The 26,326-nt window shown below is 39.9% G+C and overlaps 1 protein-coding gene across 2 annotated transcripts in view; it reads right to left on the bottom strand.

Moving 5' to 3' along the window:
- The window catches only part of ccdc33 (coiled-coil domain containing 33), a 309,934-nt gene that overhangs the window by 84,891 nt on the left and 198,717 nt on the right, over positions 1-26,326 (bottom strand). For both annotated transcript variants that reach the window (XM_051920613.1, XM_051920615.1), the window contains exon 16: positions 12,104-12,295. In XM_051920613.1, the coding sequence (XP_051776573.1) occupies positions 12,104-12,295 (192 nt within the window). The remainder of the gene's footprint in view (positions 1-12,103; positions 12,296-26,326) is intronic.

Here is a 26,326-nt window from a genome sequence, read left to right as displayed (position 1 = left end):
CACTGGAGTGCAGAAATATTCAGTGTGTTTGTTCACAGCTGCCATTGTCATCTTGAATTGAGTAGCACACAGACAGGGAAATGCACTGATAGACATGCATGTAGACATTTGGATGTTGAAAAGGCAACTGTGCTCTAGGCTTGATTTAGAATATGTCAGGTGAATTTGTTTTAAAAGGTCCTGGCAGGTATGCCAACATCATAAATAATCAATCCAAATTACAACTCAGGACCAAACAGACACCTGAGGGCCTTTATAATGACGGCCCCAAGAATTCCCCAGGTTATTTCTAACCTGGGCAGTGATCTCCAGATCTGCCCCAGAGGTCACATCTCAATAGGGTTTTAAAATAATCCCCTTATTGCTCCTTAGCCATTTGAGCTTGGAGTCAGGAGCAGACAAGCTATCCAAGAGGCTTACCTGACAAGGAAAGTGGAAGGAAAGGAAGATAGGAAGGAATGCTTTGGCCGTGGTCTAATTCAGGGTGTGAAGTGGACCAGTCACCACAAAGACCTTGGAAGGATCCTACACATGTTTTGGTAGGTCTAGAGAAGCACCGGACTTTATCATTTTGTTGTTATTACTCTTTCTATATTACCTTGCCTCACTATTTTGTTTTAATAAAGCACCCTTTTTCGTTTTACATGGGCCTTTAAAATTTATTACGGGTTTATGGATATCTCAAGAGGTCCTCAAGACCATAACACACACAAAGAAAAAGACATGCATGTTGGCATAAAAAGAAACAGATAAACATGTACGCACTGCAGACACGCATCCGGACAGAGATATGGCTACATAGGAGGAGTGAAGCTGAAAACATTCACATGCGGTCGTGCAGACAAACAGATAGACGTAAACCAAGATGCACATGGAGACTCAGGGACACTGATGTGCAGACAAACAGACTTGCATGGAGATACAGTACAGTGGCATCAGAACGTTTTGTTTTTTTTTCACATTTCGGTATATTGTAGCCTTGTGCTAAAATCATTCAAATTTATTTTTTCTCTCATCAAGCAACACTCAATATACCAAATGGCAAAGCTAAAATAGGATTTTAGGATTTTTTACTGATGTATTAAAATTCAAAAAACTGAAATATCACATTGATTCAAGTATTTCAGACCCTTTGCTATGACACTTGAGATCTGGCTCAGAAGTATCCTATTCCAGTGATCATCATTGAGATATTTCTACACCTTGTTTGTAGTCCACCATTAATAAAGTCAAGTGACTCAATCAGTCAACTTTAACAGTCCAGAGCCAAGTGGCCATTCCGTGTGTATCGAGCAGAAGGCAGTGTGGCTCAAAATACCTCTAGAGGGCACTGCTGCACTCAGTGGAACAAGGAAAGAGGCTTTACATGTGGCAAAGTGAAACTGAGACAAGGGAGGAAAAAGCTGCTGCAACACTCCTACACATTTACTTGACGGCAGTGTGAATGATGCCCATTATCCTATTGAAATTAAAAACAGGCACACGCATATATATTAAAAAAAAAGTGGTATAACTAGACAGGGACCAGTGGTGCACAGCCCTAAATACAGAAGACTCCTCAATGCCACCCCAGGATTTAGGATTAGGATAAGGCCCCCACATCTGAGCAAAAACCAAGCCATGAGGTCAAAGGCCTTGTCTGCAGACTTATGAGACATTTGTGTTGAGACTGTGATCGGAGAAAGGTTAAACGACTCTTCCTAGAACTGGCTGTCTGTCCAAACCAAGCATCTGGGGGAGAGGGGCCAATGTAAGAGAGGTGAATAAAAGCTTGATGGTCACTCTGGCTGACTCCCAGAGAACCTGTGAGGAGAGGGGAGAAACTTTCAGGAGAACAATCACAACTGCAACACTCCACTAATCTGGGCTTTATGGCAACTCTGCCAGACAATAAAGGCACCTAAAGTATTCTAAGACTAAGAAAAACAAGATTCTCTAGCTTGATGAAACCAAAATTGAACTGTTTGGTCTCACTCAGTTTTAAGCATCATATCTGGAGGAAACTGCTCATCACCTGCAAAATAGCATTCTAACAGTGGAGCTTGGTGGTTGCAGTATCATGCTATGGGGTTGTTTTCCAGTGGCATAGAGTGGGAGACTATTCATGATTGAGGGAAACCTAAACAGAGAAAAATATAGAGGTATCCTTAACCTTCTTCTTCTTCTTTCGGCTGCTCCTGTTAGGGGTCGCCAAAGCGGATCATCGTCTTCCACATCTTTCTGTCCTCTGTATCTTGTTCTGTTACACCCCATCCCCTGCATGTCCTCTCTCACCACATCCATAATCCTTCTCTGATGCCTTCATCTTTTTCTCTTGCCTGTCAGCTCTATCTTTAACATCCTTTTCCCAATATACTCAGCATCTCTCCTCTGCACATGTCCAAACCAACACAATCTCGTTTCTCTGACTTTGTTTCCCAACCGTCCAACTTGAGCTGACCCTCTAATGTCCTCATTCCTAATCCTATCCATCCTTGTCACACCCAGTGCAAATCTTAGCATCTTTAACTCTGCCACCTCCAGCTCTGTCTCCTGCTTTCTGGTCAATGCCACCGTCTCCAACCCATATAATGTAGCTGGTCTCACTACTGTCCTGTAGACCTTCCCTTTCACTCTTGCTGATATCTTATATATATATCTATATAAGATGTGGAAACACAGAGCAACTGACCTACCTGACTAAAAGATTAGATTAGATTAGATTATTTATTTAGAAAAGCACATTTAAAGCAACAGAGGTTCTGATGAAGTGATGTACAAAGAAGCACTAAAATTAAAATTAAAAACTAAATTAATTATATAGTGTTCATCTGAGCTAAATGGGGTATTACCAAAACATAACAGTACGTATGTAACAACTTTCAGGTGCCAATCCCTATCAATTCTTTTCTTTAAGTCTAGGAAAAGATCTAACCAAAGATCTAACAAATGATCAAACTAAAAAGAGCTGACAAATACACCATGAAAAAATAAACGTTCAATAAACTCTGTAGCCCTTTACAAAACATATAAGCCTTACTTACATCAAGGAAATTACATAGCGTTTTCTTAACCGGGCAATATCTGTGCAATATTTTAAACAGCAATTCCCTGATTCTGTTAGTAATAGTGTAATGATAATAAAAGATGTTCGGACATACAGAGAAAGACAGGTTTCCAGAAGTTTGAGCACACTGACAGGTTGGCGGTCAGATATACAGGCATTGAGCCAAAAAGACACACCGACATACATGAAGGCATTGATACATGAAGACTCTTTGGTAAACCGTAGATATACCGATAGACATACAAGCAGATACACGACACACAGCCCTACGCAGTGCACACATACTGATAAAGACATGCAGCATTAACGCACATGCAGATACACAGATAGACATATAAACAAATATTCATACTGTCATGTTAGCACTTAGACAGAAAGACACACGGGTGACTTTACACACATCTCCAATGAGTAACCACCCCAGATAAGCATACCAATGAAAATAAAGGGTATAAAAGTAACGCTTTCATTGAAATAAAAAATAGAGGAAAGATAAGCAAATGAAGAGTATGAACCATCCCCAGAAAACAAAGACTAACAAGAACCTGCATCTCAAGAGGGTGTCACTATGAAGTCCTCTGCTGTTGCCTGCTAGGAGGGGCAACTGCCATACTTTCCCACTTCCAAAACACCACAAATGTTCTCCCTCACTGGTCTCACTGTCTCTCTCCATCATATAGCAACTCTTCTTCACTGCCAGTGTGTTCCTTACTGACACAACTCAGCCAAGAAGCATTCTGTTTAAATCCCATCCTTGAGTATCTTCCATTTCAGACCCCAGAAGTACTTTCACAGTTAGTGACAGGTCTATAAAATCTCAGAGCCAACAGGCTACAGGGCCCTCTGGTGGTCCCTAAGATATCCTCGAGCCCTGATCAGTCCTTAAAGGGAAGGCCACCTTGGTAGCTTTTGTGATGCTGCCTCACTGTAGTGTCTTGTGTAGGAAACCTTTGCTGCCATCTTGAAGGAGTCTTTTGAACTTTTCTGATAATACTCTTCTCCATTTGGTAACCTCAGAGAGTTCTTTTGCATGGCATTTGCCATTGTTATTGCATCTTATTTTCAGAGGCGGAAGTTTTCTCCTGATTTAATCCTACCTTAATTACAAAGCATCACTCAGACAAACATTAGGCAGCAGGCAAGATATTTTTTAATCCAGTTACTCTTTTCAAATGACTCCAGTAATTCAGTTACTCCTTTTCGAAATAGATGTCCTGACTACTGCTGCTACTTGACCTCATTTTTATTGCTGAAAATGTCTTGAATCTGAAACTCAGTTGGTTGGGGGCTTGATTGTAAAGGCAACATATAATGGCATCTTAAGAGTTATGTAATAGACTTTAGCAACTAATTCTCTAGATTCTTGTTAGTTATCGGATGTACCATTTAGGTGATTTTCAGCATGGCCGCAATAGCAAAGTTGCAGTGACAAGACAGGCAAGTCTCCATGTGTATGGCTGGGGGTTGGCCCCCTTGGGTGTCCGTTTACACAGGTGCTCATTTTCAATGACAAATGTACAGGAATTCCACTCTAAGCACAGCATTGACACACTACAATGACGCAGTCGGAAACCCCCCTTAGATGGGCCCCAATCTCCATCGCAAGAGTGTCAGTGATTGTGATGAACATTACTTTATTAGTAACATTAATTGTAATCAGTGATGGTTTCAAAAAATCACAAAAAGCATTTACATGTCTGGAAGCAAAAAATGGATTGACTATTCAGTTATTTCTGATTTGGCTTCAGTCTCTCCAGACCCCATTGTATTCGGCCAAAATCAGGAGCACCAATCTACAATATGAGTGGGTAACATTGAGCCGGGGGTCTAAGAAGTCAAAATGTAGTCCCTCAGCAATTCTGACTGTTCCTATCACTGATGACTCTGGTGAAAAAAGTTTCAAACTTGAAAGTTGATTAATCTTACTTGAGATCTATCACATGCCGGGCAGTGGAGGACCTACATTTTTGGGGCCCTCAAGCTTGAACTGTTATGGGGGCCTCTTCGCAACCAGCAGCAAGGTCTGGATAAACACTGTTATCTTCTTCAATGGTGCTGTTCCAAATAGTTTACCACAATCTTATTTTCTTTTACTTAACCACAGCATCTCAGATTTTGATTCAAATTGCCTGTGTCTTATAGTTTTCCAATTAAAGTCACTTCTGGGTCCACTCTGGGATTAGGGGCCCTGGAACTTAAGCTTCATTAGTTTCATAGCAGATCCATCCCAGATGCCAGGAGAAGCTTTCAGCCCGAGCTCTTTGGACCTCACGGACATAGCGGCTGCATTTAGCCTAGCCAAAGCCATCAGATACCTTTACAAGACATTTTATTTTAATTCTGTTATGTGCTGTTTTTATTTATTTATTAATTTTCATAAATATTAGAAAGTGCAATTTGTAGTTATTTTTATTACCATGTGCACCTTACATTTATTCATTCATTTACTTTTTCATCTATTTAGATTTTTTAAAATGTACTTTATTCTATTATTGTTTTTTCTATTTTCAGTACAAATGTTATGTTTATTGCAGTGTTTTATTTAATCTGTTTATAACAAAGTTAAAATAAAGGAATTGTGTTTATTAAATCTTCCTTGTTGATATTATTAATTTACACATTGCACTAAAATATTTAATATTACCATGTTGAGTATCGGTGTGTGTGTGTGTGGGGGGGGGGGGGGGCGGACTGGAGTGCCCCACAGAGTTCATTTTTTTTTGCCAGGGGCCCCCACAGTCCCTAGAATTATGTGACACCTGCACTAAATGACACAGAGGTGGGCGCTACAAGCAGGAAGTCAACAGGCTCACTGAATATTCCACTTACAGACAGGGCATTAAACAACGTGTGACGTGATGACCTTTCACCCCAAATGTGACTTGAGGCTTCATCTTGAGATGCTTGCCATGGTCCCTAAGGGAACTCCACAAAAAAGCCCTGCAGGGAAGACTGTAGTATGTATGTCTTCTGCCTGTGAGTCAGTGGAGACACACTGTGTAGGTCAGGGGTTTTTAACATCAGCACTTGAGTATTACTGTGGCTGTAGGTTTTATTCTAACCCTTTTCTTAATTATCCACCTGTTTTTGATGCCAATTAACTCATTTGCCTTAATTTTAGTTGACATTCTATTTAAAACTCAGACCCTTTAATTGTTTCTTCTTTCCTTAGCTAGCAGCCAAACAGAACTGAGATACAAACGAGACAACAGATGACCAGTAACCAGTGTCCATCATACAATATCTGAAAATAAAGAAAGGTGAAGTTCTCAGTGATGTTGATCTGCTCAGGTCCACAAAACATTTTCATGGTGTTCTTATTAAAAGGAAAATCAACAGTTTTGGAAATGTCTGCTGTGGCAGAATGAGACCACCAACAAGCCATGGAATGAAATAACGGGTTTATTTAACAAAAAGCATCTAAAGATTTCTAATTAAGAAACTGGCTGGAATGAAATTGATTGGAGTTTGAGGCCCTGACTTAGCTGGCCATCTGTTGGCTCATTTTACACCTCATTTCTGTTTGGGTGCCATTTAAGGAAAAAATGATGCAATTCAAAGGACTGGGACTTAAACAACTAGTCAATTAAAATGAAGAGAAAAGAAGTTAATTAGCAGTCAAAACTGGTCATCAATTAATCAAAGGGTTAAAATGAAAACCTGCAGCCACATTAGTGATCCAGGACCAGAGCTGGAGACTTGAATGACACCAGTTCTACAACAGCGGCTCTGGATGTAGTAATGATCAAGACAGAGAGTAAAGAGGGCAGTTAAGGAGGAACCATAACCCTAAGGGGGATAGCTATAGAGATGAAGACTCTGGAAATAACAAGGCTATGGGGCAGGGCACAGTATGAGCATGGGGGCTTGGGGGTGTCTAAGAGGTGGGGCAAAACAGGTCTGAGAGGTTTTAGCACATCCGTGACCTGACTTTGTCTCTTTGCAGACACAAACAAGCCATAAATGCATTGAATGCCAAGCTGCTTTTAAGTCATCCCAGCTTTCTTATTTCTAATATTGCTACTTCCTTGCTTAAATGACAATCTGCTGAACAGAACACAGATTTATTCTGGTTTCTAATTATTATAATTATGTTTTTACAACGGTGCATTCTTCAGTTAATCACTTATTTCATATGTTCAAAAAAAGAAATTAACCTTGCCTGGAATTGGTAACTGCCTTGTATCAAATGCCATCTGGCACTGCCCCATGGGAAAACTGATTGCTGATTGAAATGACACTGATTTAAATACAGTATGTAAATAAATTGATTGACTAATATCTTATTATTAAATTATAATATGTTATATTTTACGGACAGTTGCTCATAACTATATCAGCATAAGGGATAGGAAGAGTTAACATCCACATATTACAAAGGCACTGGAGTGAGCCAGCTGCCCAGAAGTGTATCCTGTGTTATGAGAAATGATGAGGCAGTAAAAGAAAAAAAAATGATTTAAAATATCTAATGATACACGTAATGAGTGAATTAATTAGATCTGTTCGTATCTAATTATTTCTACACATTAAATTTAAACTAATCGTCTACAAACCGTTTAGACGTTTTAACCACCAAGGCTCGTTGGACACTGCTGATGTTTCACGTTCTGTAGCAGCTGGATTCTATTCCCAGCCCAGACACTTTGTACACATGCCTGTGTGAAGTGATCCTACAAGTATGTATGAAGACACCAGTGATAGATAGATAGATAGATAGATAGATAGATAGATAGATAGATAGATAGATAGATAGATAGATAGATAGATAGATAGATAACAAATTTTTTGAGTAAACTGGCTCAACTCCTGTGTTTAGTGTTTTTCTAACTAACTCAAAGTGCTTCACATAGACAGTACAGGTGCCACTTCAGCCACCACCAATGTTTCCATCTACCTGCATAATGCAATTGCAGTCATTTTTGGACAGGTATGTTCAGCGTACATTAGCTATTAGGTGCTTAAGTGGTGAGAGAGGTATCTATAAGGGGCAGAAGATGATTAGGGGGCCACAATAACAAGGTTGTGGTGGGTAATTTAGACATCAGATTGTCAGGATCTCAGTTTTACATCTCATTCAATTAAGATGGTGCCAGGTTTTACAGATTGGTGTCCCTGTCACTGCACTTGGGCATCAGAATCCACACAGAGACCACAGGGTAATTGCTCTCTGATGGCCTCACCAACACCTCCTCCAGAAGCAATCCAAACATTTTTCAAGATTGATTCCCATCCAAGTACTGTCCAGGTCCAAATATGCTTTACTTCAGAAGTATAACCTGCTCTGAAGTGCAGGTGGTATGGCTGCTGGCAAAGCCACTCGCTATAGACAGGAGGCTTTATAGCATACTATATTTGAGTATAAGTGAGTATGGACTCCAGTGAACTGGTGAACCGTCCTGGATTGATTGGTGCCTTGTAACAGGTGCCGCAGCGACCACTGCACTGGAAACAATGGCTTCAGAAAACGAACAGATCGAGCCTTCTGAGAGTCAGAGTAAGAAATGACTGACATATCCCCACTAGGTGGCACTCTGTTCAAGCTTATTACATATTGAACACAAGACGCTTTCTTTCTTTCTTTCTTTCTTTCTTTCTTTCTTTCTTTCTTTCTTTCTTTCTTTCTTTCTTTCTTTCTTTCTTAAATTCAAACATCATCAACAGCTACTGATTCTACGTTGTTCAAATATGTTTTTTTCTTTTGCCGATTGTTCATATCTACAGTGTTGCACACGCACACGTCATTGTATTATTTCTTTACAATACCGTTTACCCTACGAACTACCTTACGGTGGTCAGGCTGGAAAATGCGGTGTAATAAAAACCAAACTGAACTATTGCGGTAAGCACTTATTTAACTTGCTTAATTCAATCTAAGGTTAAAGGCGTCTAAAATTATGCTGAAAATAAACCAAACTATATAACGGTGTATAAACACTCTCCACTCTTTTTAGATTACTACAAATACTTTAAAAATTAAGGTCTTGTTTTCTTCTCATAGGTTTACCTGCAACTCTGTGAGGGACCTGTGATGGTGCCCTGCACTACATCTGGGGTTGTCTTGAGCCCACTGTTGTTTAAATATGTTTAGCAGAGAATGTGGGTGAGGTCTGTACAACATGTGTGCCCAAGTCCTCAAAAAAAAAATATGTATAAATATATCTTACATTATAATATTGTACATTCCAACATGGATGAACATAAAGAAAATGTTGCAGATTTTGATTTATTACTGTAATGATATATTTACATTCATTCTTGACGTGAAGAACCCATGCAGTCATTTGGTTCGGGCTCATTGCATCTGAAGCTGCTGAGGCAAAACCTTGCCAAGTTAGTCTCCTTGGCATCTCATTTTTCTGATGTGATTTTTGGGCAATTTTGAATATGTATAAACTCTTCACTGAGAGTTATCAGACATTAAACTGAACTCATGTCCTTGAGGCTACAAACCCAACTGATAAGCCACCATAAAACAAAACCCTCAGATAAGAAACACACCCACTCTTACAAATAAAGGTAATACAGAGTAGGTCAGAGTGATGCCATTGGGAACCATTTTAGTTCCCAAAAGAATTGTCCACATGAGTTCCAGAAAGAACTTTTATTTAGTTAGATTTGAAACAAGTTCTATAAAACAGTGTTTCCCAACCTCGGCCCTGGAGGCACACTGTGGCTACAGGTTTTTGTGCCAACCAGCTTCAGTTTTTGAGCTCCTGGGCCAATTAAGTGATGTGTTATTTCCCAAGTTCTGTGTTTTGGGAACAATATAGAAATTAGAAAACTAAGTGTGGTAATATATATATATATATATATATATATATATATATATATATATATATATATATATATATATATATATATATATATATATGGTTGGAATTGTTTACTGTCAAATAAATGCAAAGAGTACACGACACGTGTTTCGCCCTCATGCTGTCAAATAAACGAACCACACGCCGTGGCGCAACGTTAGGGGCATCGACGCTGACGTCCGAGGTTCGATTCCCGGGAGGGAGTGCACTGGAGTGTGTACACCTGATGAGCCCAGAATGAGGGCGAAACACGTGTCGTGTACTCTTTGCATTTATTTGACAGTAAACTATTCCAACCATTCTATGATCTGCTCTTCACAAACTGAGGGCGGATGTTAGCAGATTGCTGGCCAACCACAAGCGTTACCTGTTAGGTAACCACCCATACAATCAGATTGTGACACAGACTTCGAATGCCGTGAATATATATATATATATATATATATATATATATATATATATATATACAGTATATATATATTAAAATGTACCAAGCAGTTATATGAGAATAATGTATTTTTTTTCTTTTTAACAATATTTTCATCTTGATTTTCATTTTCTACGGTGAGCTGGCGCCCTGCCCGGGGTTTGTTTCCTGCTTTGCGCCCTGTGTTGGCTGGGATCGGCTCCAGCAGACCCTCGTGACCCTGTAGTTAGGATATAGCGGTTTGGATTAGGATGGATGGATGGATGTATTTTCATTCTACTTTCCCAGGTGTTCTAATTGTTTAATTAATCCATTATTTACTAATTAGCTGGTCTGATGCTAAAGTAGTTGCAGCCTTTGATTATTCGGTGTTGTTTGCCAGCATGTCTGCTCTACTCATTTTTAATTGTCATTAATAAGATACAATGAAGGGAAAACTGCACAAAGAGCAAAATATAACGAAATCAACAAAAGTGAGTTAAGCATTTAAATCTATAGCAAATGTAGAAATATTTCTAAATGTCTTATAAATGTAAAAATCATGCTGCTGTGCTTTTCTTTTTGTAGAATAAAGGAAAACTAATACCAACTAATAAAACGAGATCAGTGTTATCAGGAGTTGTCATAGATTGTGAATCTGGTTGGAACAAAAACCTGCAGCTACAGTGGGACCCCAGGACCGAGGTTGGGAAACACTGCTATAAAAGTCATGAATAGATGTGGTAAGAGATTTGTGAAATACCACTGAAATCAGGATTTTTAAAGGATTCTTGCTGCAAACAGACACTGGAAAAAGTCTAAGGTTGACTACACTAATACTGGGTAGGGCCTCCTTTTGCATTCAAAACAGTCTCAGTTCTTCATAGCATGGATTATACAAGATGTTGGAAACATTCCTTTGAGATCTGTTCCATGTTGACGCCACTGAATCACATCATTTCTGGCGATCTGTCACCAGCACATTCCAGCTGAGAATCTCCTATCCTACCACATCCCGAAGGTGTTCTATTTAAATCTGATCCGGTGACGGGGAAGGCCGCCGATGTATACTGAAGCCATTGTCATGTTCACGAAAACAGCTTTCGATGACCTTGTGACATGGCGCATCATCCAGCTGGAAGTATAGCCAGAATTTGTTTCCAGTTCGCCCGATCGCCGGAGTTTGCAGAAACACGTGCACGTTCTTCTCTCTCAGTCAATTCTCATGCAGATTGGAAAGCGATTTGCCAGTATCTGTCCGTGGAAGGAGCTCGAGATTAGAAACGCATTAACAGTGAATGAAGTCGCACTCCACAGCCGTCGAAGGCCCTCTGCTTTAAAAGCTTTTCTGATAAGCCGTCACTCAGGAGCACTGCGCCAAAGTTTCTCAGTGTGCTGTCAGCAGAACAAGACGGGGCAATTAAAATGCCTTAATGCACGTGTTTTGTGAAGAATTGTGCAATAAAATGTCTACCGTGAAACGACGACAACGACCGAGGCAGAGCAGTCTGCAGTGCTGGTAATGAGGCGCACTGAGCCATTACTTCAGCTTGTTTGGTGCCATTGACCCACTTGCTGCAGATCACTGCTCACGTCATTCTAGTCGTTTTGATTCTCTTCTATTTCGGGGTTTAAAAGGGATGCCACGTTACTGACCCGTCTTTATCCTGCAGGGTTCAAGGTTAACATTCTCTGTGCTTAAAATTCACATCGACCTACGCAGGCGCGGATAGAAGAGGACGTTATTTCTCAGCAGCAGGCTCAGCTAGATCTTTGGAGACCTTAACCACCTCGAAGTGCAAAAGATGCTTAGGTTGAAATGAGATTCGGACTCACCAAGGACTGAATCCGGGACGTCCGCGGTAATGGAGAAGAATCACCAAGGAATGGGATCGGTGGGCTGTCATCGCTGTCCAGTCGGGACTGTGGCAAGATGGGCTCCGGGGAATCGCCGCGGTCACTCAGGGGCTTGGAGTCCAGAGTCGGCAACAGGCTCGGGTTTGAAGAGGCGAGGAGAGAATCTGGCCGCTGAGGAGACACAAGAAGACGAGTCACCAAAAAAAAAAGAAAGAAAGAAAGATCCCCCATCAGCCTTAAATTAAGAACAGTATCTGCTTCACCTTGTAAATTGCATCACTAAACTCTAAAGAACGGATATTGCAAAGGCAAAAAGTAGTATACTCTTAAAAGTAATATGGCACTTTATTGATCTTTCACTCCATTTCATTTTGGGAAGAGTTCTTTGCATATGAAGTCGACTCTTTGTGCTTTGAAAAACTTCCTAATACGTAGAAATAAACTGAAGTCTAATGTATGCAGTAAAAGGTCACCTAGAAGAAAACAGATTACGAAAACCTAAACTGAACCGGTGGTATTGTAAGCTGCAAGAGCCCTTTTAAATTCATGCCCCATTGGTATTTCCCAGATCTGTCACCATCTGTTCATTGGTTATTTACTGTATGGAGCCTGTTACACATCTAAATAAGCAAAGGTTCTTTCTGAAACCTACACATGAATGGGTCTTTTGGGAGCAAACGTGTTTCTCTTAAGGCACTGCTCTGAAGGACCTCTCTGGCACCAAAATGCCAAGATATGGGGACATAGATTTTGTTTTATTGGTCTTTCTGCTTTTTCTCCTCACTGAAAATGAGAGCATACTCTCCTGAAATTACTGAAAGTACATTTTATAAGTCTGAAGTATTATAGTTGTGAAGTCATCCAAACTCAGTTCATTCCTACTTTCAGAAGTGGCCTGAGTGTTTTCATATATGATTCTGAGACTCGACTAACAGCTTATGTTTTGTTTTATTAAAATGAATATTGCAATATACATTACTTTTATTTATTTTTTTATTAAATTATAATGTTACATGGGGGGGTGGCACGGTGGCGCAGTGGGTAGCGCTGCTGCCTCGCAGTTGGGAGACCTGGGGACCTGGGTTTGCTTCCCGGGTCCTCCCTGCGTGGAGTTTGCATGTTCTCCCCGTGTCTGCGTGGGTTTCCTCCGGGCGCTCCGGTTTCCTCCCACAGTCCAAAGACATGCAGGTTAGGTGGATTGGCGATTCTAAATTGGCCCTAGTGTGTGCTTGGTGTGTTTGTGTGTGTCCTGCGGTGGGTTGGCACCCTGCCCAGGATTGGTTCCTGCCTTGTGCCCTGTGTTGGCTGGGATTGGCTCCAGCAGACCCCCGTGACCCTGTGTTCAGATTCAGCGGGTTGGATAATGGATGGATGTTACATGGTCCACCATAACCAGCTAATAATCAAATAACATGAACACTTATTAAAGTAGGCAAAGATGGAGTAAGGAGAGCTGTATGTAAGGCTGTATATCAAATCAGTCCCTCCATAAGCTCTTAAACATAAAGGTGTCAGAGGGATTGTTCAGAGCAGTTCCATAGGGGAACCCTTCTTGGTTTCCTAAAGATCCATCCACATGAAGTTTCCAGAAAAATCCTTTTTTTAATTTAGATCAGTAACAGGCTCCATAAACAACCATGAACGGATCGCAGATTTGTAAATGCCATTGGATTCCTGGTTTTACAAGGAGTTTGCATACAGGCTAAGTTCAGGTTTTCTTAATCTGTTAGTAGTATCCTTCCAGGTAGCCTAATATACATTAACAATTTCCGTACTGTGCTTTTCAAAGCACAAAGAACCAATTTCATATGTAAAGAAACCTTCAGAGAATGATATGGCTGTTTGTGATGTTATGGTTCAACGGAAAACTACACAAATGTGCTGTTTTAGATATGGGCGATTTGCTTATGATTATCAAGGCACCAAAGCTAAGTATCCTTTCTTTCTTTCTTTCTTTCTTTCTTTCTTTCTTTCTTTCTTTCTTTCTTTCTTTCTTTCTTTCTTTCTTTCTTTCTTTCTTTCTTTCTTTCTTTTCCACCTGTCCCAATTCCTTAATAAAGAGATTTCCCACATTTTTTACATGTCAAATATGTTATTAAAATATCTGAAAAACATCAAAAAGGTAAGCATTATCCAAGCATTTTTTAAAGTCAATCTTTCTGCTGCAAATGATCTTTTATTTATGGCAGAGAGACTTCTATAACCAGAGCACATAAAGCTATTCAATAAGTATGTATAATTCAAAACTGCTGGCCTTCCAGGCTCCCCCTTGACATTGCGGTTCTTTTTAATTCTTAATCCCTCTAGTGTTTCATTGAACACATTCTAACTTCACACCACTGGGATTCATAGAAAGCAAAGATGTCCAAGCAGGAGTGAAACCTAATCCTTTTCTTTTCACTTCCTGAGAGGAACACGACAGCACTGAATAACCAACAACAAGAACAGAAGACATTTTGATAATAAGAGTAGAGTATTCAATCTGTGCAGCTCATTTGGATGATAGAGAGGAATAAAATAATTGCTTCTCATTATTTACCACTTTGGCTGTTTAGGGACCTGAAGGTCACTGTATCTGCATGCATATTTAATTACGATATAGCTATAGATTTTCATAAGGTCTCACAGGGTGTCAGTTACTACTTATTTGTATTTCTTATTATTTAGATTTTTCTTTCATTGTAATGCATAATAATATTTAACATAATTTGGCATGTTTGAAAAATTACATAAAACAGACCTCTTCAGAAAATATCTTTCATTAAACGTGTTACGCAAATACTAATAACAGAGAACTTCCATATTTTATCTATTTATACAATACTTGCTACGATACTGTAAACCTTTTCATATAAACATACACAAATATATTTTTTTTTCATTTGCCAGCCATTAAAAATAAAAGCTTGCTTTAAATATCCTCTTTGTGTCGTATCAGTCCCAAACAAAAGAGTCAGCGGGTATCGCATTGATTCTATTAGATTGGATTAGATAAACTTTATTAATCCCAAGGGCACATTCAGATACATACGGCAGCAGAGACATACTGTACAAAATAAGGATACAGACTCACAGGACAAATAATACATTTAATTGCTAGATAGATAGATAGATAGATAGATAGATAGATAGATAGATAGATAGATAGATAGATAGATAGATAGATAGATATTGTACAAAAACAGTAAAATGCCCAGTGGCTTTACGCGCTCGTCATCGGCGCATTTCAGGTAAGCGTCACACACGTTTCATTTGTTATTATAGTTTGTAAATACAGAGAGAAACTTTAAACCAATTTAAGCCGAACATTAACTGTTTTAAAAATACAACATACCCGTGAAAACCGTTATTCTTGAGTTTAATATAGAGAAAAAAAATGTTCGCAAAAAGGAACTGATCCACAACACTCCAGCCTTTAGTAACTTGCAGGTCGAATTGCCGATCGCTAATGCACACGAGCTTTGTTATTGGCGCTCATTAAATCTCCGCTAGGAAACCTTTGAAACTTTCCAGAAGCGGGTATACTTTACTATTCCTGTTTACGTCTACTACAGGTAAGGTATATTGTTAGAAAGAAAGGCGCCACAGTGGTTCTTCAGAGCGATGCCATTGGAGAACCGTTTTGGTTGCTAAAAAGAACCATCCGCTCCCATAAAGAACCTTTAATTTTATTTAGATCCGTAATAGGTTCAGCCATAAATAGACGATAACAGCAGTGGGCTCACGATTGTATGACTCTTGCTAGAGCTAAGTTCAGGCTTTCTTGATCTGTTAGTATCTCCGGTAAAGAGTTTTTCTTGTATCATTCGGAATTCTTTGCAAACCCGCAAAACCAATTTCATATGCAAATAACCCTTGCCAGAATGAAGTGGCCCTTGGTCAAGCAGGGGCTCCACGAAGAACCACACAAGCCAGTGAAGTGCCGTTACAGAGCCGTTATGTCTAAGAGTGTACGCTGGGGCGATCCCCGACAGTGTATTCGAAGAAGGTACAGAAGTGACAGGCGTTCAGTTGACACCGTTCTGGATGTTTCCATCGCACTTCGGTAAAACTGCACTGATGTTCCATAACTGCTTCAAAATGTGTGCGCAGCATGTACAGCGGAAATCGGGTGTTACACACCCTGAACAAAATACCAGCTCGTAAGAATAAACTGAGATTGAATGATGTCTAACTTTAAATAGGGTGTGAAATCAACAGCATTACTATTTTTAAATGAAAAACAGACAATTCTTACAAAAATGACTGAAAACATGCAGTTCGGGGATTGCCACTTGTATGTTTTGCTATAAAGCACAGACAGACGTTAACTGAACAGATTGCAGATTTTTAACACCGATTGATTTATGAATATAACACTCTATAAAGGCCAGTTATGCAGGATCGTAGAGAATGAGCATGGAGCATTACAGGTGATCTTCTGTACAATAAAACTACCTCGTGACGGCTTTTAAATTTTCAATTAAAAAATCCATATTGAAGTATGTGTAAACACAGTGGTATTTATCCCAATTTGACCCGAATATCAGTAACATATACCAAATCACCCTCTAAAAAATAACGGCACCAGAACGGGTCATCAGTGCAATTCCATTGGGGAACCATTTTTTGTCTCCAAAGTCCTCTCACATGAAAGTACCAAGAGTCTTCATTTATTTAGATTCATAACATATTCAATGAAAAAAACATGAATAGATGGTAACAGATGGGTGAAAAGCCGATGGCTTCCTGAGTTTAGAAGGATTCTTGTTGCATATCCTGCCTAAAGTTCTCAGCTTTGCCCACATTAACCTTTTCAAAGCCCGTAGTCATATGCAGAGAACACTTACCAGAATGAAATGGCTCTTTGTCACACAATGGACTTATAAGGAACCACACAACCCAGTAAAGAGTCATGAATATGTTTAAGAGTGTAGGCCGTGGCCTTGAATTGCGTGTTTAGAATGTGAATGTAATGTGCTTCATGTCACTCTCAAATCTGTTTTTAAATAGGACCTCTCAGGGACAAACGTGTGTCTGTTAGTTTTGCACACCTCATTCCGAGTTCACTACATGTGTTTTTACAGCCCCTGGGCACCTCTTGTGTCAGACTTGACTTTAATGGAGGGCAGTTTTGTGTCATCAGCTGTTTTCAGAGTAAATGTCAGTACACTAAATGAGAGTGTGTGTTAGAAGAATACAAAAAGCTTTTTTTAATTTCACTTAGTCATTTTAGTCATTTAAGCTGGTGGTCCTGCAGCCTAGCCTAGCTGCTCCGGGCACACTTAAAAATAACCGTTCTAAAATGGCACTTTACTGGATAGTGTGGTTCATTCTGAGAAGGGTTCTTTGGGCTTCCTAATTTGTAGACAAAACAGAAGTCTTTAAAGTGTAAGCTATAGAATCCAGGCAGCTCAGGATAATCTGAACATAGCTTGTTACCATGTGCAGCAAAGTAAATTCATAAACTCACCAGTCAGTTCTGATCACAGCGGTTACATAGAATGTATATGGATCTAAACAAATAATTAAAAAAAAGGTTCTTTCCAAAATTTTCATTTTTGGGACCATAAATGGTTAACTTATAGGGAGAACTGCTTTAGAGAAGGAAAATTATCTGTGACATCCAGCCATCCCAACAACCGCCTCGCTTCTCTGTTACGGTCAGATAAACACTCAAGTCAGGTAATGCTGCCTAAAGTCCAGCTCAGGGAGACTGAGGGGGGCTTCTCTCCACAGTTCATCTGCATCTTGAATAAGGAAAGTGTCTGAAAGACATGATGCCCTATTTTTAACCCTCTCAGATTAAAGAATTTAAGTCATCAGTTTAGTTATTATTATTGTTATTACAATAGTTATTAACACTTATTACATATTTTTAATTCTATTATTAAGGTTAGGGTGTTGTACCATGTTAGCCATTATGAATGTAGAGAAAAGCCAAGCAAAATGACACCTTATATTGGCTAACTAAAAAGATTACAATATGCAAGCTTTCGAGGCAACACAGGCCTCTTCTTCAGGCAAGATCTTGCCTGAAGTAGAGGCCTGTGTTGCCTCGAAAGCTTGCATATTGTAATCTTTTTAGTTAGCCAATATAAGGTGTCATTTTGCTTGGCTTTTCTCTATTATTAATGTTGGAATTTAAAAAGTTATGTATTGTTATGCTCTCTTTATATTTGTCTCAAGACACAGTAATTGGAGTTGAGCAACTAAGTATTTCACTGCATATTGTACTCCATGTATAAATTCTATGTGACAAACCAAATTTGATTTCATTTCATTTTCATCCAGCCGTGGGCAGATGGCCATGCAGTTGACTAACTGACTCTGTGAACCACACACCCTGCACACTCCCTCACTCCTGGTACTTCTGAGTCATCGTTCAACCAAACACTTGAAGACTCTGAGAAACATATGAGCCCTCATTGGCAGGGGTGTCCACAGGGGTCATAGGGAGGGGTACAGGTGCCCCCTCCCCACAAAACCTTTTTTATTTTTATTTTCACTGCACCACTGCGCCCTTGTTCTGAATGACCAAACATTTTATGTTTTGTGGTTTGGTAACACATTAAATCTCAATGTCCAAGCTAAATTCCCCACCATGGTCTGGTAATTCTGGTCTCCTAATAATCCCTGTCTCTAATTGGCTATTTCTCTCACCTCTTCAATACCTAACAGTTAACCTGTGGTGAGTGTAGTTGTGCAAAAATGGCTGCCGTCACATCATCCAGGTGGACGCTACACATTGTTAGTGGTTGAGGTGGCTCCTCACTCACTGAAGCACTTTGAGTAGTGAGAAAAATGCTATATAAATAATAATAATAATGATATTATTATTATTATTATCCATCCATCCATTATCCAGCCCACTATATCCTAACTAGGGTCATGGTGGTCTGCCAGAGCCAATCCCAGCCAACACAGGGCATAAGGCAGGAAACAAACCCCAGGCAGGGCACCAACCCACCGCAATTATTATCATTTATTATTATTATTATTTATTTTTATTATTATTCACCATTTTCCTTTATAAATGCTTTTTATTTGTGTCTGATTGCACAGGTTTAAAATCATGAGGATCAAGGGTGGATCTACTTGATCACTGAATTTAAACTAATAAGGTTTAAGTTTCAGGGCCACTAATCCCAGAGGGGCCTGCAGACTTGATAATCAACTTTGCTTAAAACTTTTGGATGTTTACTGTATGAGAACAAATGTTTAACAAATAATATTTACTATATAATAAAAAAAAAACTACGATCTGTGTGTCCAGTCCCTCAGAGCAATCTGATTGGTCAGTCTGGCTTTGGTGACACAACAAAAGAGGAAGTGTGAGTGTGAGACGCGAGAAGGAGTAAAAACACACAAGATAATCACCTTTGAAGATGGAAAGTATAAAACAGGACAGGAAGCAAGAAAGCGAAATTAATGACAGTCTGAGAAACAGGCTTTACCAGAACACGAGAAAGGGAGCATCAATGAAGAGACGTTCAGACACACAAGGATACAGAGGAAAGGCTCTGAAAGTGCATGCAGGCAAAGAGATAGCAAATGTTTTTAATTTGTTCAATTGCCTGTTTTCGATGGGTACTGTGACTAGTTAAGAGTATATTGCAGCTCACTACAGCAATTTTAATCAAAATCTAGTAGTTAAATAAAAAAAAAAAAGTGATGATCTGTCATAGAACCGCCCCTTTAATGAAGGTAACAGTGGTTACCCAGACCTCATTGGTGGTGGTTGCAAACGGGCCCCCATAACAGTTCAAGCTTCAGGGCTCCAAACATGAAGGTCCGGCGACGAGTGAAGTGCACGGGTGGATTGCTGTGGGGGCCTGTACTGTAAATGACAACATGCACTTTTCCTGTTATTAGCCTTTTCTTTTCTCTTCAATATGCACACCCAGGTCACCCTGATGGTAGATCCAGCCATGCATATTATACTCTTCTCTATTGAACCTCACAATTTTAGACTTGTTTATTGGATTATAATATCATTAATTGAAACAATTAAATGTCATTTAGGGGTAATTTCTAATATCGCTGTTTAATATCAACCAAATATATGTTTTACCACTCTTTCTTATACGTTATATTGATCTCTATGAATATTCATTAATTTTGTGGTTCACAGAAAAGTTTGCCCCAACCTCTAATTTTCTACAGACGCCCATGGTGTAGTGGAACTTCAAAACGGACACAAACATCAAATTATGACATTCAAGTACACCCTACACCTAGCACCTTTCTGATTTGCAATGCTCTTCTCCATGCTGCCAGGACGTGAATTAATTTTTGTCAAGTGTCATGTCTACAAATTGCCCCGATTCCAAGAGAACGCCCACACAAAGGAACTTTTGCGTTTTCAAAAACATAAACACCCCCCCATCCCCGCAACCCTCACATTCCGCTGTCACTGAAATGACTACAAAGCCTCTGAGTTCCTTTGGCGTACTCGAAATGTAAATGTTGCAGACAAAAGAGAGATCAACACTTTGCGGCTTTCACAAACAGTTATTTTTCCCTGGCATATAGCCAGATGGCGCGCCCACCGAATTCCTGTGTACATTTTAAAGAATAGAGAAAGACGATGTAGGTGCACCTGTCCTTCTGAACTGCTCATCAAAGACAAACAATCCTTCGGCGTTGCTGAAGAGACTCGCTAGTGTCTGCCATACAAAGCTCCGCTATTTCTCGGAGACAAGACTCCAATCCGGCGGTGACTTTTGTATTTGTGAATATGCAGATCTGCAGATCTCGTACTTTCTCAGCCAGGCTGACAAACTGCTCTGGGCATTCCAAAAGCGGAGAACCGTGCAGTGAGCAGCAGAGACAGGCTTAAAAAAAGCCTGATGCAATTATACGTAAATATTGGGAATCTTTAAATATTTATTTCTCATTATACAGATTAGACAAGACCGGAGGAATCCAACGTCTGGTGCCTGTCGGGGAGTAAGACTGTTGTTTTTAATGCGGAAGTCTGCTCAGAAATTGCTGATTTAATAGAAAGGCGCCTTGCATTACCTCGGAAGAAGGATGGATATTGAATTATTTCAGCTCGACCGAAAGCAAAAGCGCAATCGAAGCCACTTAATGAGCAATTCGGAATGCATGTGAACGGAGGTCGCCGTCCTCCGTGCTCTGAAACAGAATGCGGTGGTCAGCAGGTTAATGAGCAGCGCCTGCTAAGCTATGCGCCTTCACAGCCAACATCCCAGCGCAATTCTGAGCTCCAGTCGAAAGCCCGCTTTGTCTTCTAAACAGTAATTTTTTAACCACTGATTTCAAAATATAATATCAGGCGTATTTTTAAACACTGACGTACCCTAACATTTGACGTACACCTATTAGAATCACATTTAATGTTAAACGGACGAGTCCAAAACGAAGCCATCAGTGTTGGTTTTAGTGCAACAGGGAGGCAAACCAGACGCAAATTCCGTCGTTCTCGAAAGGGCCAGTAGAATGACCTGCAGCTGCCCTAAGGCGGCCCTTTGGAAGCTTATTTCTCCTAAAACATTTTTGCGGTATAGCCCCACAAAGACAGTTGGTGAATACAAACTAGAAAAGCAGCCCCAGGGAGCGAAGTCATGCAAAATGCAAGTGTTGCTCTGCACTGGGGGAGGCTGAGCCCATTTCCAGCTGCTGCCCTTGTCCATGGTGCTGAACACAGCAATTAGACGCACAAAGAGAAGACGCGTGGCTTATCTGCCATCTTTTCCCAACTAAAATGGATGTATGCTATTCAGCGAGCACGTGTACTTGATTCAATTAGTGCTCTCTAGATACCTCCTTTGGGACCGGGCTGCAGGGAAAGGTAGTGGCTTCTGTTTAACAAAGACATTTGTTTTGCGTGTGCCCTGCTGTATCCAACTCATTAACCATCTAAGCGACCGCGCCAGCACGAACGAACACACACACACACACACACACACACACACGCCCACGCACACACACACACACACACACACAAAGACAGACAGGCCATTTCTAGCTGAAAGAGAATTTCTTTTTAGCACATGTGAATTGGAAAAAAAACAAACATAACTTGCCTCTTCATGTATGAGCCAGGATGGCACAGTTGTGCTTCTTTGAACCCATTACATCCATTATTTACTTTTAATTACTATGATTTCATTCGTTTTCTGAACCCTCTTAAACAAATATTTGAGTCGCTGGGTGTTAGAGGTTTTACTAGCAGCACTGGTCACAAAGCTGGGACCAGCCATGTACTTGATGCAGAGGTAATTCTAGGAACTGTGGGGGTCACAGGCAAAAAAAAAAAAAAACCTCAATGGGGACCTCCAACTCTCCTTCCCCCCTTGCGTCAACATTATTTTATCACAAAGTCTAAATTAATAGGATCAACAAAAAGAATTTGATAAACACATATACTTTATTTGGGCAGCACAGTGGTGCAGTGGTAATGCTGCTGGCTCAGAGATCCTGGGTCCTCCCTTGCATGGAGTTTGCATGTTCTCCCAATGTCTGCATGGGTTTCCTCAGGGTGCTCTGGTTTCCTCCCACAGTCTAAATGCTAAGTGGATTGGCGACCCTAAATTGGCCATAGTGTATAATTAGATAGATAGATAGATAGATAGATAGATAGATAGATAGATAGATAGATAGATAGATAGATAGATAGATAGATAGATAGATAGATAGATAGATAGATAGATAGATAGATACTTTATTAATCCTAAGGGGAAATTCACATTGGTTGGAGACAGAGTGTGTGTATGTGTGCATGTGTATTCACCCTACGGTGGACTGGCATCCTGTCCAGGGTTTTTCCTGCCTTGTGCCCTTTGCTAACTTGGATTGGCTCCAGCAGACCCCTGCAACCCTGTTATGACTAAACGGGTTACAAAGTGATTGACTGATCTGCTTTATTTTAATTTTGTGAAAAACAGATTATAGAAATAAAACAGCATATTAAGCACAACTTTTGGATGGAAAATAGAAAAACACTAATTTTTGAATAAAGTAAATTTAAAAAATAAATGAAAAAGTAAGTAAAATGCAAATAACTGTATGGTGCATATTGCAATAAAAATATATAAATTGCATATCATAAAGTTTAAAAAAGTAAGTAAAAAGTGCACGTTCTGGAAATTTTCAAAAAGTCTCATAATGATATTATAGTAAGTTTCAAAATCTCTGTTTGCAGTCTTTGGCTGTGGCAAATGCAGCCATGAATGGCTGAAAGCTTCTTTTGGCACTTGGTGGATCTCAAGTAAGATTTAATCAACTTTAATAATAATAACAATAATATATGTATTTATATAGAACCTTTCCCACGCTCAGTGCACTTCACAGAGTCACAGAAAGAACAGCAGTGTATACATAACAATGGATGCAAATATTTTCTGCATAGAATAGATAAATACAGGATATGCAATGCAATAAACAGAATAGAGAGAAAAAAAAATAAACCAGAGTAAAGTGCTTAATTAAATACTAAAAGAAATGCCTGAACAAATATCATAATCTGTGATGTAACACACACACAAATTATCCAGAGCATCCGGACAGGGAGGTAAACTGAAAGAAGGGACAGAATGTCAGGTTAAGTGAAAAGCCTTCCTGAAAAGATGCATTTTAAGTTGTTTTTTAAAAGAATGAATGGATTCAGCTGACCTAATTAATTTCAGGAGGTCATTCCAAAATCTGGGCTCTATACAGCTAAAGGCCCTGTTACCCACGGAGTGGAGGTTAGTGTGGGGCACAATAAGATTGCCAGAATCAGAGGACCTTAGTGGGCAAACAGGAGCATAGTGATGGAGAATATCACTGATGTAGTCTGGTGCAAGGCCATTTAAAGCTTTGTAGGTTAATAATAGAATTTTATATTCAATCATATAAGATACAGGGAGCCAGTGAAGGTAAAGCAGGATGGGTGTTATGTGCTCGCTGTTGCTGGTCCATGTAAGGACATTTGCAGCAGAGTTTTGAATCAATTGGAGCTGTGATATAAGATTAGAAGCGGCACATGCCGGTGATGCAGGATGTGATAAAAACATGGACAAGTTTCTCAGCATTGGAAAAGGAGAAGAATGAGTGAACACAGGATATGTTATGGAGGTGGAAGTAAGAAAGGTTCTTAATGTGGTTTATGTGGGCGGAATAAGAAAGGGAGGAATCAGAAATGGCACCAAGATTCCTTGCCTTAGAACACAGGTGTCGAACTCCTGTCCTCGAGGGCCGCAGTGGCTGCATGTTTTCATTCTAACCATCTTCTTCATTAGTGAGTCATTTTTACTGCTAATTAACTTCTTTTGCATTTAGTTTAAATTAACTTGACTCAGGCCCCTTAATTGTTTCTTTTTCCTTAATTAGTAGCCAAACAATACTGAGACATCAAACAAGCCACCATATGACAGAAAAAACTGAAAAATCAACAGATTTGGAAATGTCTGCTGTGGCAGAATGAGAGCAGCAACAAGCCACTGAATTAAATAATGGGCTTAATTAACAGCAAGAATTGGCTTCTCATTAAGAGACTGGTTGGAGTGAAATTGGTTGGAGTTTGAAATCCCAGTTTAGCTGGTCATCTGTTGGCTTGTTTCACGTCTCATTTCTGTTTGGCTGCCATTTAATGAAGAAACAAATCAATTTAGAGCACTGAATCCTTTAAAACAGGGCTATTGAAGTGAAAACTACTCACTGATTAGGAAAAGGGCTAGAATGAAAACCTGTAGCCACTGCGGCCCTCCAGGCCTGGAGTTTGACACCCCTGCCTTAGAAGAAGGTCTGATGAGATCACCGTCAAGAGTCACGGAGAAGGAGCTCATTTTCCTAAGCTGCACTTCAGTGCCAACCTGCGGGAGTTCAGTTTTATTGCACAGTTTAATTTTAAAGACTTCTGCTCCATCCAGGTTTTAATTTCACTGAGGAAAGTTGTGAGGTGAGAAAGCTCTGATGAAGTTTTGCTTTTAACATTGAAATAGAGTTGAATATTATCTCAATAAAAATGCTAACCCTGTCCATAGCTCCAAATGATATGGGCAAGGGGAAGCATATAGATACAGAAGAGCAGAGGGCAGAGGACAGAGCTCTGAGAAACTCCTTGTGTGGCTGATGCCGAGCTGGATCTGCCATTGCCAAGACTAACAAACTCTTGCCTGTCAGTCAGACAGGACTTAAACCACTGGAGGGCAGTGCCATAGACACCCAGCATGTTCTCCATTCAGGACAGTAGAATGTCATGTCTGACAGTGTCAAAAGCAGAATTAATATGCTGATTTGTTCACAGTCTGCTGCCATAAGCATATCGTTAGATACCCAAAGCAGAGCAGAGATGAAAAAACTTCTCTCACCAGAGGCAATACTAATAGGAGGAGTCAGGAAAGCAGAGGGACTCAATTTTGACTTCTTAGACCCCCGGCTCATTGTTACTCAGTCACCCTGTGCTGCTGATTTTGGCTGTGCACTGGCTACAGTGGGGTCTGGAGAGGGAGACTAAAGCTGAATTAGAAATGGCTGAATTCTCTAAACAAACCAATCCAAACTTATGAAAACAACGTTGATTACATTTAACTTTACTAAAAAAGTAATATTCATTGTAAACACTCTCACAGAAGCAATGGGCTTCTGATTGTGTCATCGTAGGGTGTCAATGCTAAGCTTCGATGGAGGGTCCCGAAGATTTGTTGTTGCAATGAGTATATATAAACAGAGGTCCTTCCAGTTTGGGGCCCTAGGCAGCTCCCTCCTTTGCTTGTCCTGTCACTACACCTCTGACTGGGTGTCAGTCCATTGCAAGGCACATGCGCTGGAGTTGCCAAAGACCTAGTATACTTGTCAGTGTTGTATGAAGTATTTAACAGCCACACTTGAGTCAAAGTAGAGATACGTTTCGGAAAAGTTACTCAGGTAAATTAAATCTGCCAACAGGGAAACTACTCAAGTAGAAGTTTTAAGGTATCAGATATTAACTGTGTGTTGTTTTTTAGTGTATTATTAATCTGAGTCTGATCCTACAAAGCTGTATGGAAAACATCGTGTGTGTTTAACCCTTAAATGACAACCAACCTGTTTCTCTGACTTCACACATTATGAAGACCATAGAAAGGCTAATATTGGCCTATTTGTGACCCCCGAGTTAAAAGTGTACTGGACCCTCTGCAGCTTGCCTACCAAGACCACATAGGTGTAGATTATACTGTCATCTAAGTGCTGAATAGAGCTTGCTCCAAAATGGAGAAACAGGGCAGCATGAGA

This window comes from Erpetoichthys calabaricus, chromosome 17, assembly GCF_900747795.2.
Source record: "Erpetoichthys calabaricus chromosome 17, fErpCal1.3, whole genome shotgun sequence".
Taxonomy (NCBI): domain Eukaryota; kingdom Metazoa; phylum Chordata; class Cladistia; order Polypteriformes; family Polypteridae; genus Erpetoichthys; species Erpetoichthys calabaricus.
The sequence above is the reverse complement of the archived record's forward strand: the minus strand, read 5'-3'. Positions and strand labels throughout refer to the sequence as shown.